The following is a 13,139-nucleotide window of genomic DNA, read 5'->3' on the forward strand; positions in this document are numbered from 1 at the left end:
CGCGTTTGTGCGAAAATTTACGATCACGACAAGCCTAGCCAAACTCCAGCTCGGACTCGGGTTCAGCCATCCCATCAATAGTTGTGTGGTGAAGACGAATCTGGAGTGCGGGTGCTTGGAGGCCAGGAGCATTGAATGTGGAGGTCAGGTCAGGACCAGACGAACAAGCTGCAGAGTGGCACGCGAACGGTGGGCTCGAGTTACGATGTTGACGCCGACCGCCAACCTTTGTGGGCGTCCCGGTCTGAGATATGGCCACGGCCTTATTTAAATTGAGGCTATGAATTAGTATTTGATATTACAGTATTTTCGTTTGTATTTGATAATTATTGTTTAATCATGGCTTAACTAGGCTCAAAAGATTCGTCTCGTAATTTATAATCAAACTGTGTAATTAGTTATTTTTTTATCTACATTTAATACTACATGCATATGTCTAAAGATTTGATGTGATGGAGAAATAGTGAAAAAACTTGCAATCTAAACAAGGCCCAACTCGCCGGCTCGGCACGGTACGGGCCGTGAAAGCACGGTCTGATAGGGGTTGGACCGGCACGGCACGCCGAGCCTCCCGGGCCGTGTCGAGCTGAACTTCGTGCCTGGCTGACGGTCCAGGCATAGTTTGTTGGGCTATTTTTTTATGCCAGGCCGGCCGGTAAGCATGGCCTGTCATGGAGGCCGGACCAGCCCAAGGCCTGCTTCAGCAGACGATGACGGCGTCGAGGTCGAGGAGGCCGCCGGTCGCGTCAGCGGCATCAGAGAGAGGAAAGGAAAGAACAGGAGGGGCAGTAGGGGGCGAGGGACAGCACGGGAGCGCGGTGGCGGCGGCGGTGCATGGAGCCATGGAGGAGGCCTTGAGGCAGATCTGCAGCGTCAATGGCCATGGCAAGCTCAAGCTTGTTCATCTCATTCCAGTAAGAAAAATCGAAAAAACAACAAAAATCATAGGGCTATAGATCTCACGGATCAATCACAAGTCCACAACACCACAAAAAAAACGGAAAATAGAGGAATCAGATAAAAGTCATGCATTCACACAAATCAGAGAAAAGGGAGAGGGAGCTCGGAGGAGAGGCACGCTGCCTGCGCCCGGATCCATGGGGGAGGAGGCCGTTGTGCCACCCTGCGCACGGATCCGAGGGGGAGGACTCTATGCCGCCCATGCGCGTGGATCCATGGGGAGGAGGCCTCTGCACCGCCCCTGCGTACGGATCGGAGGGGGAGGAGGACTCTACGCTGCCCCTGCGCGTGGATCCGTGGGGAGGAGGCCGCCCTGCGAGGAAGAAGGGAGGACGCCGCGGGAAGAGGCCACCGCGCTGCGCCATCATGCGTGCGGTTCTGAGGGGAGGGGCCGTCGTCGCGCCTTGATCTCGGTTATGAGGGAGGGAGAGCGGAGAGGCCGAGAGGGAGAGGGAGAGCGGAGCGGGGATGGGCGATGGCTGCTGCGTGGGGGCGTGGGGCTGCACGGGGCCATATGAGGCCGGGCCGCCAGCGGACCGTCGGCTCTGTAACAGGCCGTGCCGTGCCGGCCCATGTGCCTAGGGTAAGGCCCAGGCACGGCCTGCTCCTCCGAGTCGTGCCAGCGTGAGCCCATTAGCCACCGGACCGCCCCAGGCCAAAAAATGGGCCTTGGGCCGAGCCGGTGGGCTCAGGTTGCATGGCCAACTATGGTCCGAGACGGCCCCTTTTGACTCAGACTCCCAGCCTTTGTACGCTCGTACACCATCAGAATGAAGGACATCAAAACTCATCTGTCGCGTGATTCGACCGACCGATCAACCCACCCAAGAGAATCGGATAGCATTATACTAGGATATACAGCCTGTTCGACCCACCCAAGAGAATCGGATAGCATTATATTAGGATATATAGCCTGTTCGTTTGTTGATTTTAGTCAGGGCTTATCAGCGAGCCAACAGTGTTTTTCTCTCACAACAAACCAGCATCAATCGGGCTTATCAGCCCCTATTAAAAATATCGTTTTTTACTTTTTAACATTTTTTTACCGTTCATCTTATTAAAAAAATTATAAATATTATTTATTTTATTATGACTTATTTTATCATTAAAGATAATTTAATAATGATTTATTTATTTTATTATTTGCATAAAATTTTTGAATAAGATGAACGGTCAAATAAGAAGTTTAAAAGTTAAAAATGATATTTTCAATGGGACGGATATCGAATACATATTCAGATAGTTGTTTCATATATATGTACTAATTGGAAACGTCAAAGTCTGTTTAAAAAAAGTCAAAGTCGGATAATCTGAATAGCTCACCCGAAGTAGCTACCCTCCTCGATCGTGCCGTTGGGCTGCTCATCTCAGTGGGAAGTGCGTGCGGGCGCTGGTGAGATCAGGATTCAGGAGGGCCACGTGCGCAGCGAGACCGTCCGGCGATGTTCGCGACGGTGGCGCGGTGGGCGGCCAAGAAGGGGAAGCCCAAGATGGCGCCGATCGAGCTGACGGCGCCGCCGGAGCGGGCGCAGTCCATCACGCGCGCCATCTTCGACGTCGTACGGGAGCACGGCCCGCTCACCATCTCCGATGTCTGGGACCACGTCAAGGTACAAGAGCATCCACCCCTTACCCTCGCGTAGCACGGTCACATCCATGAATGAATAGAAACTGTTCGACGGAATGCTTCTCCAAAGACCTCTCGTTCGGACTGGACTCCGGCGGTGCTTCCTTTCTTTAAGTGCATGGGTTCCTCTAACGAGCAGCTGAGATTGATCTTTGCTTTCATCCTCAGGATGTCGGGCTTCGAGGTCTGACAAGTAAGAGGCAGATGAAGATCATGCTGCGGTGGATGAGGGAGCGCCAGAAGCTAAGGCTCATCTGCGACCACGACGGCCCGCACAAGCAGTTCCTCTACACAGCCTGGTTCACCAACCCCAGGAACGCGCCGCCGAGGCCCAAGCCGGAGCTCAAGGCCAAAGCGGAGAAGCTCCCCACCTTCCCTTCCCCTTCTAAGCAACCATGACGACGACTTGTTTCTGCTGTCCTCGAAACAAATGTTGAATTTGTTGAATTTGAGCTTGTTATGGCTATATTGTTCCGTGCAAACACCTAATTGTTGTCTATAAAGTTGCATAATTAAGCTGCGTGCCTTCTCTGTTTCACACCATCAAGGGCGCTTTCTGGGCTAATCAGCCTCTGTCTAGCGCACCCAACAGAGACAGCAAAACATGCGCAGGGAAATGGTGCCAGTTCTCAAATATTGCGTTCTTGCCCCTACTTTGACGTCCAGTTGTGATTTTACTCCTGCTTTTGTCATCGTTGTGATTTTACCCTTGTTTTTTGAAAACGGAGATTAAGTTTACCCTTATTCCGTAAACAACAGATAATGGTGTCAAATGAGCTCAGTAAGGACAAATTTGCCCATGTGAAATTGCCCCTACTTATCTGAATACATTGTGATTTTACCCCTGTTTTTTTTTTATAATTGGTAGCATTATTGCACAACTTGTTACATATGATTCCACACAACATGCAAATATAGATATATAATATCACATCAAGTGAAAGTGTAGCAAAAGTATCCATACAACACCAAGCCTCATCCAACATACAAGTCCAACAAAAGCGGTAGCTAGTAGTGAGATATTACATGTTCAGTGTCATCCATCACATTCATGCATCTATTTCTAACAATGCAGCCAACCTCCCTCCTCTTCCAGACGCTTCTATTCCTGCCACATGTAGTGCTCAGCTATGAAATTAACTAGCTGCAGCAGATCAAAGCAATGCATGTCAATAACTTGAGTAGGCAAGGTTCTATCCAGTTGCCATAATTTTGGTCCCCCGTCATGCACATGGCACGCTGCACCTTGGCCAGGTCACCACCGGGCACCACGCTGGGAGGCTGGTAGTTGATGCCAAGCCAGCTGGGCACCGGTCCACGAACTGGATGGTGCGCTTGGTCTTGATGGTGGCCACAGCAGCGTTCACATCCTTGGGGACAACATCACCACAGTACATTAGGCAGCAGGCCATGTACTTGCCATGGCGGGGGGGGGGGGGGTCGCACTTGGCCATCATGGAGGATGGCTCGAAGGCACTGTTGGTGATTTCAGCCACGGACAGCTGCTCGTGGTAGGCCTTCTCCGCAGAGATCACTAGAGCGTAGGAAGAAAGCATGAAGTGGATCCTTGGGGTAGGGCACCAGGTTGGTCTGGAACTCATTCACATCAACGTTCAGAGCACCATCGAACCTCAGGGAGGCAGTCAGGGATGAGATGACCTGCACAACATCAGTAACAGCTAATGGTTAGAGACAAAAGCCCAGATTTCAGAACGTTTACCTGGCAGAATGCAAAGGCAGACCAAGACAGTACCTGGGACACAAGTCTATTGAGGTTGGTGTAGGTTGGGCGCTCAATGTCAAGGGAGCAGCGGCATATGTCATAGATGGCCTCGTTGTCGAGTAGTACGGCAACATCAGTGTGCTCGAGGAGGGAGTGGGTGGACAGGACACTGTTGTATGGTTCAACCACCGAGGTAGAGACCTGGGGGGGGGGGGGATGGGTACACCGTGATCCCGAGCTTGGATTTCTTGCCGTAATCAACAGACAGGCGCTCCAGGAGGAGGGAACCAAGGCCAGATCCCATTCCTCCACCAACAACGTTGAAGACGAGGAAGCCCTGGAGACCAGTGCAGTTGTCCGCAAGCTTCCTGATACGGTCAAGGCACAAGTCAACAATCTCCTTGCCAACTGTAAGACAAGCAATCAAGTTTAAGTAAGATGTTCATTATAGAGTGAATATATCTAGGAGCAATGTAAATTAAAGATCATATAAGATTACATACTGGTGTAGTGACCACGGGCGAAGTTGTTGGCTGCATCCTCCTTGCCACTGATGAGCTGCTCTGGGTGGAAGAGCTGGCGGTAGGTGCTAGTCCTCACCTCATCGATGACAGTGGGCTCAAGGTCAACAAACACAGCACGGGGGACGTTCTTCCTAGCGCCAGCACTGAAAAAGGTGTTGAAAGCATCATCACCTCCCCCAATGGTCTTGTCACCAGGCATCTGGCCATCAGCCTGAATAGAATACAAACATAGCATCCTTATTTATGCAAATTATAAAAGGAGGCCATATGATTGAAATGCAGTCAGTGTAAAATTGCATGCCACCTACACTAGTACACCACAATTAAATCTCAGATTGCAAACATTTCAAACACATCTCGCCGGGGTCACTGAAGATTGATACTAATTTTCCTACGGACCAAATCACAGGAGCTCAAAATCTTACCTAATCTCTTAACCAACGTCGCATAAATCCATCTCGCCGGGGTCACTGCTCCTATCCTCGCTAACTACACCACGATGCCTGCTCGCTTTTGTTCCTGGCCGCCACGACCGCGCTGGGCACTGGCCGCCCGACGCTGGGGCGCCTGGCCGCCCAACGAATGGGGCCTAGCCGCTCGGGGCTACGCTCGTCCCTCCTCGCCGCCTAGCCGCACCCCACGCTCAGCCGCTGGGCCCTAGCCGCCCGACGCCCGGGCGCCTACCCGCCCGACGAACGGGGCCTGGCCGCTCGGGGCCACGCCCATGCCGTCGTCGCGCGGCGCAAGGAGCCGCCCAACCGCACCCCACGCTCACGGCGCCCACGCCCTGGTCGCTCGACGCCCGCCCGCCCAACGAACGGGGCCATGCCGCTCGGGGCTAGACCCGTGCCCTCGTCGCGCGGCGCAAGGAGCCGCCCAGCCGCACCCCACGCCGCCCAGCCGCACCCCACGCCCACGCCGCTGCTAGGGTTTCAAAGGATTGACATGAGGAGAATGAGAGAGATAGAGAGGATAGGGTAGAGGATGGGGGATTAGGGAGGGTATGAGTGGATAAGAGGTATTGTTGTCATTTGGTCTTACTGTGAAAGGTTTTGTTGTTTTAATTTTTTTTTATTCCAGATACAACTACCAAAGTTAAAAGTAAGGGTAAACTGAGTCTTAGTAGTTACAAAGCAGGGGTAAAATCACAACGATGACAAAAACGAGGATAAAATCATAATTGGACATCAAAGTAGAGGCAAGAACACAATATTCCCAACAAAAATTGAAGAAGGGGACCATGCTTGTTCTGCCATCTCAATAGTTAACAGGGATTGGCGAATTTTGCCAAAACAGAAGAAATTTCACTTATTTTCATGAAATGCGGGTAAAGTGGCACGTATGTACAACATACTAGTATTATATAATCTGTACACTTCAGAATTGTTCATTTTGGGATTCACAGTTTACAGGGCCATTCCATATTAAGGAAAAAAATATATATGGATGCAACCATTATTACAATTTGCACATATCATTTACTATCCATGCTATCCAACCTCTTCATGATCAAGGGGTTCGGTACTTGATTTGCCTTGTCACATATCTCTGTAGCAATAAAATAAAATAACATCAGGGCAAAATTTCTAGCTACAAAAGCGTATCAAGTATGTATATTACCGACCAGTCTTCTTTTCAATTCCAAAATGGACTTCTGTCTCTCCCGAACAAAGTATTTCATTGACTGCATATATTCAATTAAAGGGCATGAGATTGCCAGCAAGAGAACAAAATGGAAGTTTTAGTGGATGAATGTTATATGCCGATTCTTACCCCTCGTCGTTGGACCTCAATTGATCTTCGGAGCGCTTCTCTTTTCGTTAGGAGATTACTAAATGATGATTTTGCTGGGCGGCGATAGTTTTTTCCACGGTAAAGTATTATGGCATGGCTGGTTGTGAGCTTTTCTACTGCTATTAATATTCCACCTGTCTCAACCTCAAGCAGATTCGCTGTGTACATGATCTGTCGGGCTTGATTCTGCTTTGTAATTACTTTCACAACCTCTTTATGTTTCCAGTGCTGGTGAATCTCTTCAATTACACCATCAAAGATACCCCGTCTTCCTGTATGGGGAAACAAATGGTATGCAGATTCAATGATCAGAGAAAGATAAAATGGATATTGTAGGTCACTGGTACAGTAATAAGAGCACATATGGATAGCTTTACGCCTTTACCTAGGAGAACAAGCCCATCCATTTTGCGCCCAATCTGGCGGAACATCATCTTTTCCTCTTCTGTAAAGAGTTCTCTATCAGCAGACTGATCTGAAGGGCTCCAAGAACTGTGAAGCTTTGCCAGTGCCTGGTTAGATCTTTCAATCTTCTTGTTGAGCTGCAAAAATAACTGTAACTAATAACATTACAAGTCAATGACTTCAAATCAGAGCATGAGATGCTTCACATGAACACATACAATGGAAAGCTTCCATTCATGGTCTTTCAGTTCCTTTTCCAATCTATACTTCTCGGCCCCCTAGTTCAATCATGATGTTGGACTTTTCAGTATTTTCATGCACAAGGTCAGCATGGAAATCCTGATACTCCCTGAAAGTTCCTACAGAACTTTCTTCAGATGATAATTCACCAACCATCTGAAGTGAGTCAACTGCTTTCAGTCGAGCTTCCTCTTCCTTCACCTGTTCATCATGTACCTGAGCTTCTCTTTGAATAACAGTTTGAGCAACTCCAACAACAACAAAGCCTTTAAGTCCCAAACAAGTTGGGGTAGGCTAGAGTTGAAACCCAACAGAAGCAATCAAGGTTCAGGCACGTGAATAGCTGTCTTCCAAGCACTCCTATCTAAGGCTAAGTCTTTGGGTATATTCCATCCTTTCAAGTCTCCTTTTATTGCCTCTACCCAAGTCAACTTCGGTCTTCCTCTGCCTCTCTTCACGTTACTATCCTGACTTAGGATTCCACTACGCACCGGTGCATCTGGAGGTCTCCGTTGCACATGTCCAAACCATCTCAACCGGTGTTGGACAAGCTTTTCTTCAATTGGCGCTACCCCTAATCTCTCACGTATATCATCGTTCCGAACTCGATCCCTTCTTGTATGACCGCAAATCCAACGCAACATACGCATTTCCGCGACACTTAGCTGTTGAATATGTCGTCTTTTCGTAGGCCAACATTCTGCACCATACAACATAGCAGGTCTAATCGCCGTCCTATAAAACTTGCCTTTTAGCTTCTGTGGTACCCTTTTGTCACATAGGACACCAGACGCTTGTCGCCACTTCATCCACCCTGCTTTGATTCTATGGCTAACATCTTCATCAATATCCCCGTCCCTCTGTAGCATTGATCCTAAATATCGAAAGGTATCCTTCCTAGGCACTACTTGACCTTCCAAACTAACATCTTCCTCCTCCCAAGTAGTAGTGCCGAAGTCACATCTCATATACTCAGTTTTAGTTCTACTAAGTCTAAAACCTTTGGACTCCAAAGTCTCCCGCCATAACTCTAGTTTCTGATTCACTCCTGTCCGGCTTTTGCCTCTATATAGAATAATAAAATACTTGTTTCTCAATATCACAGTGCCTCCTGTAAGATGCTGCACTGAGGAGCTTCAGTGTTACACAAGAAAATACAAATAAAGGACCAATATAAACAGAGAGCATGGATATCTTATTAAGAACCATGTAAAGTTGCAGTAAGAAACTAAGGATTCATGTTTAGTCCAATTCATTACCAAACTCTAGGTCACTAGTTTAGCCTATGATAGAACAAAAACAGGAATTAGCAAATCACTTTAAAATGTAGTAATGCAATGTAATTACCAAGGAGGTGACTGACAACATTTTGGGTTTTGCTAGTCAAAGGAATTGACTACAATGCACTTTAATAACATAAATATCTGATTAAGAACCATGTAAACTTGCAGTAAGAAACTAAGGATTCATGTTTAGTCCGATTCATTACCATACTCTAGTCACTAGTTTAGCCTATGACAGAACAAAAACAGGAATTAGCAAATCCCTTTAAAATGTAGTAATGCAAGATAAACCAAGCATTGTAATTACCAAAGAGGTGACTGACAACATTTTAGGTTTTGCTAGTCAGAGGACTTGACTATAATGCACTTTAATAACATAAATGTCAGAAGGTACTTCAGGAATAATACTTGCCTTCAGGTTCCATGCCATTTGTTCATTGTTCGTATTCTGGATACCTACTTTCACTGCAATTTTTGCTATAAGGCTTTTCTCCCAAAGTTTCAGTATAGCAGCAGCCAAACCCTGCAATCTTGTATTTCTACCTGCCAACGACACACAAAATTATGACTGTCTTGTATTGATATGGCTAGGAATCTGGGTACTCTATTGACGAACTGGAGGGGAAATTACAGTAGCTAATCCTAGCAATGGCAGCAGCAGAAGAGCTAGTTCGCCCTCCCTGGGAGGCTCTGAACAAGAGGACTCTTCTTCTCTGCTTGCTCCTAATCCCCAGCCGCACCTGTGGTTATAACACCCACATGAGCGGCTGTGGTATTCCTATTATTCCTGCATGTTCTATTATAAGCTAGCTTGGACTAATTCTAGCCACTAGAGGCAGCCGACCCTTTCTTCTTCTTCCTATTATACTGCTGCCCAATGAAAAAGTCCACAACACTTCTACCCTCCTTTCGAAACAGCTCGTCCTCGAGCTGTAGGCCTGCTCGGAACTAGGGCTGAGCAATACTGAAGGTGATGAAGCACACTTGAGCAGTCAGCTGTTGAAAGAAAACAATCGTGGTGACGATGGAAGATGAGGTCTGAAATTGCGCCACTGGAGTCAATTCAGCCAGCGGGGGTGTTGGCGCTGGTGTCATCGGTGGGGCCATGGTGGTCGTAGGGGAAGGAGATGCCACTGCCGTCAGGATGTGTTCGACAAAGGCAGCCAATACTGATGCAGCAGACATGTCCACAACTGATGAACATGGCGACAATGTCGGATACGGTGGCACATCTGGAAGCTGCAAGAACGGCGCTGATGCCATGGGTGTCGCCACAATTGATGGAGTTGCTGTTGGCAAGGCTGCTGATGTCGAAGACAGTGGTGGTGTGGTGTCCAAGACTGACGAGAACACCCGCTGAGCAGACAACGAGGCCAGAGAGTTTGCTATTCCGCCAACCCTGTCCGACGGCTTCAGTCCTGGTGGTGCGGATGGCATCACTACTGATAGCGTTGCGAGGGCTTCAAGTGTTGTAGGGATGCCGCTGATGGTGGAGGTGGTGGGGAGGTTGTCGGTGTAGCCACAATTGTCGGTGGAGGTGAAGCTGTTGGTATTGGTGATGCTGCCAGCGGGGAAGATGTGATGGCTGCTGGTATAGCAGACTGGGTCGTCGCTGGCGGGGAAGAAGGCGGTGATGCCGTTGTGCCCAGGGACGGGGACGACTGGATTGGAGGAGCTGGTGACGAGTCCCGAGCCTTCATCCGGTCGCTAAGTTGGAGGACTGTCTCATAGATCCAATCGATCCCTGCAGAGATGCGATCACACCTCGCAGAGATGCCCTCTTAGAGATGGTGAGGAGATCGTCCATGGCTGGAAATGGTGGACGAGCAGATGTAATCTGAGGGTGGGAATTTGCGGCGGCGGAATCAGATGTGGTCGCAAGATCAAAGGCTCTGAATATCAGATGATATGGCTAGGAATCTGGGTACTCTATTGATGAACTGGAGGGGAAATTACAGTAACTAATCCTAGCAATGGCAGCAGCAGAAGAGCTAGTTCACCCTCCCTGGGAGGCTCTGAACAAGAGGACTCTTCTTCTCTGCTTGCTCCTAATCCCCAGCCGCACCTGTGGTTATAACACCCACATGAGCGGCTGTGGTATTCCTATTTTTCCTGCATGTTCTATTATTAGCTAGCTTGGACTAATTCTAGCCACTAGAGGCAGCCGACCCTTGCTTCTTCTTCCTATTATACTGCTGCCCAATGAAGGAGTCCACAACATGTTCATAATGTAAAGTTAACGTGATATAACCCTATGATGGTAACCATATAAACAACAGAAGTGGATGACACGTATTGAACACATAGAAGGTGATGTATGTATAAGACAGAAAGCATATGACAACAGAAATACTTATCACTAAATGTGTGTATAAAATCACAAACACAAGGAACAATTTACTTGTACACTTAACAGAAAGTGCATATGGTAACTAAACGCATACTCACCAAGGGCAAAATGTGTTGGCAAAGGGCGTGCAAGCTTGCGCAAGTATGTCAGCTCCTCATCAGCTAGTGTGAGTCTCACACCAGGAGGGCACTGCCTAAATGGAGTCTTAAAGCCTAGAACAAACTCTGGGAGGAGATCAGCATCCACAGGTAATGGTGTGTCCCACCACCAATCAACAAATCGAGGGCCCAAAGTGTCCAATAGTCTATTGACTTCTCTCTCATAAAGTGTTCCCTTGACAGGTTCTTCATCCTTCAGGTCACAATACTTTGATTGTTTTCTTGAAAAGCATCATCTGCTTCACCATAACTGTTGATTAACGCTGGACCTTCGCTCCCATACTTAAGTAGGGTTGTACGAACATTATGTTTTACTAGAGAGCCTTTATGAACATTAGTTAGAGAAGTGTGACTATGCTTTGCGTTTTGCTGATATTTGCTTCCTCTGTAGACAAAATGGATGTCTCCTTTTGTCCAGACAACTAAGCCTCCTGTTTTTATCTGTGAAAAAAATTATAATCCATCACAGAAAATTGTAAGTTTTTGAACTCAACATTAGTAGTTGAGTAATCATATACAACTAAAAAAGTTCAAAACAAATACGCTTGGTATAAAAACATTTTTTTTTGGTAACCCACACTGTTACACTAGGAACAAATACAGCTGGTAGAGAAACAATCTTTCTCTGCAAGTATTGGCATAATGACTGTCAAGTCCACTGGAACACAATGTCACAAATACAGTTGCATATTCTCCTTTGCATCAGTTGTAAACACCCTCCACCCACCATTTCCTTACTACTATAGTACTACTAACTAAATCTGCATTTGGCAGTCTGAAGTTTTAGATGGTGGCAACTGGCAAGAACGACCATGATTACACTCTTGCACTGCCAATATTCATTTGCATCAAAATCAATTTGCCAAGAAAAACACACGAAAGATTGCATCAAAACTGCAACTTTTTTAGATCAAAGGCTCAGCCCCCGCTATATTAGAAAGCGTGCATTGCTTTATCAAAACTGCAACTTACTAGCTACATTGCTTTAATTGAAGCTCAAATTCAAATCTCAAGTGCTAAGGTCGAAATCATCATGCCGAGAGCATACAGTTCATAGGGGATCAGACCCCAAGGAACAAAATACATTGAGCGCCTCATGGTCTCACTCACCTCGAGAATTTCCCTGGCGCGGTCCATGGACCGGCGGAGTGGCTCGACGATGCGCACGGCGGCGAGCTCCTCACCACTGGCCCATTCCCTTCGCATCTCCTTCACCACCTCGTCAGTGACCCCGACCTTCTTGGCCCGCACCCACCTGCCCATCCCGCGCGCCAACCGCCGCAGGCGGTCCAGCGCGTCGGTCTCCAGCTCGGTCTCGGCGCGCGTCGGCTCCCGCGGCTTCTTCTCCCGCCGCAGCGCGACCTTGAGGCCCTCGTCCCTAGCAGCCGCCCACGGAACCGCCGCGGCTTCGCCTTCCCCACCACTTCTTGGCCTGGTTCCCGCGGCGGGGACGGCTCGTTTGGAAGGTGGAATGCGGCGTCTGCACCGGCGTTGCTGGTGTGGACAGAGCTCGGTTTCGGAGCATCGGAGAGCTCGAGGGAGCGAACGCGCCGGATGATGCCGAGGACCGCTCGGTGGGTGCGGCCCCCGGGGACTCCGGCAGTGAGGGGCTTGGCTGTTGTTTTGGTGCTTTTCCTTGCCGGTGCCGGTTTGGGGCTGTCGGTGCGGGGCTTGGAAGGAGTTGCCTCCGCAGGGGGTGGAGGCACCGGGGGTGCGGAGTCGCGGCTTTGGGTGGAGGACCCGTGGAGCCATGGCGGCGGAGGCGGGGCCTTTGGGGACGGGGAGAAGAGGGGCAGCGGCGGTGGCAACATGGGATTTTTTTTTTTATTTTAACCCTTTTTTTAATATAATTTTAAATCTAACACTATCGTTTTTTTAAACTAACACTTTTAGCCGTGCCTATTGTTCGGGCGCGGCCAAATGCCTGTGCCGCGTCATGTATGGTGGCGCGGCACAAGGCTGACGTTGCGCGGGCCGGCCGGGGGGGGGGGCGCTGACGTGGCGGGTCCTGCCGCGCCACTGACCATAGCGCGGCAATGCCGCGCTGAAAGGTCCTAATATGGCTAGAGGGGGTG

General features: G+C 48.7%; 1 protein-coding gene and 2 pseudogenes across 1 annotated transcript; 1 reads left to right on the forward strand and 2 right to left on the reverse strand.

The window, feature by feature from the left end:
• Positions 1-2,239: 2,239 nt before the first annotated feature.
• On the forward strand, positions 2,240-3,114 carry LOC136502157 (uncharacterized). Its single transcript, XM_066497629.1, has 2 exons — positions 2,240-2,570; positions 2,756-3,114. The coding sequence occupies exons 1-2, from the start codon at positions 2,403-2,405 to the stop codon at positions 2,984-2,986; spliced, it is 399 nt and encodes a 132-aa protein (XP_066353726.1). The 5' UTR covers positions 2,240-2,402; the 3' UTR covers positions 2,987-3,114.
• A 598-nt stretch (positions 3,115-3,712) lies between these two features.
• On the reverse strand, positions 3,713-5,048 carry LOC136500648 (tubulin alpha-1 chain-like; annotated as a pseudogene).
• A 1,144-nt stretch (positions 5,049-6,192) lies between these two features.
• On the reverse strand, positions 6,193-12,878 carry LOC136501441 (chloroplastic group IIA intron splicing facilitator CRS1, chloroplastic-like; annotated as a pseudogene).
• Between the last annotated feature and the right edge of the window lie 261 nt (positions 12,879-13,139).

Source organism: Miscanthus floridulus, chromosome 13 (assembly GCF_019320115.1).
Source record: "Miscanthus floridulus cultivar M001 chromosome 13, ASM1932011v1, whole genome shotgun sequence".
In the NCBI taxonomy this organism is placed as follows: Eukaryota; Viridiplantae; Streptophyta; class Magnoliopsida; order Poales; family Poaceae; genus Miscanthus; species Miscanthus floridulus.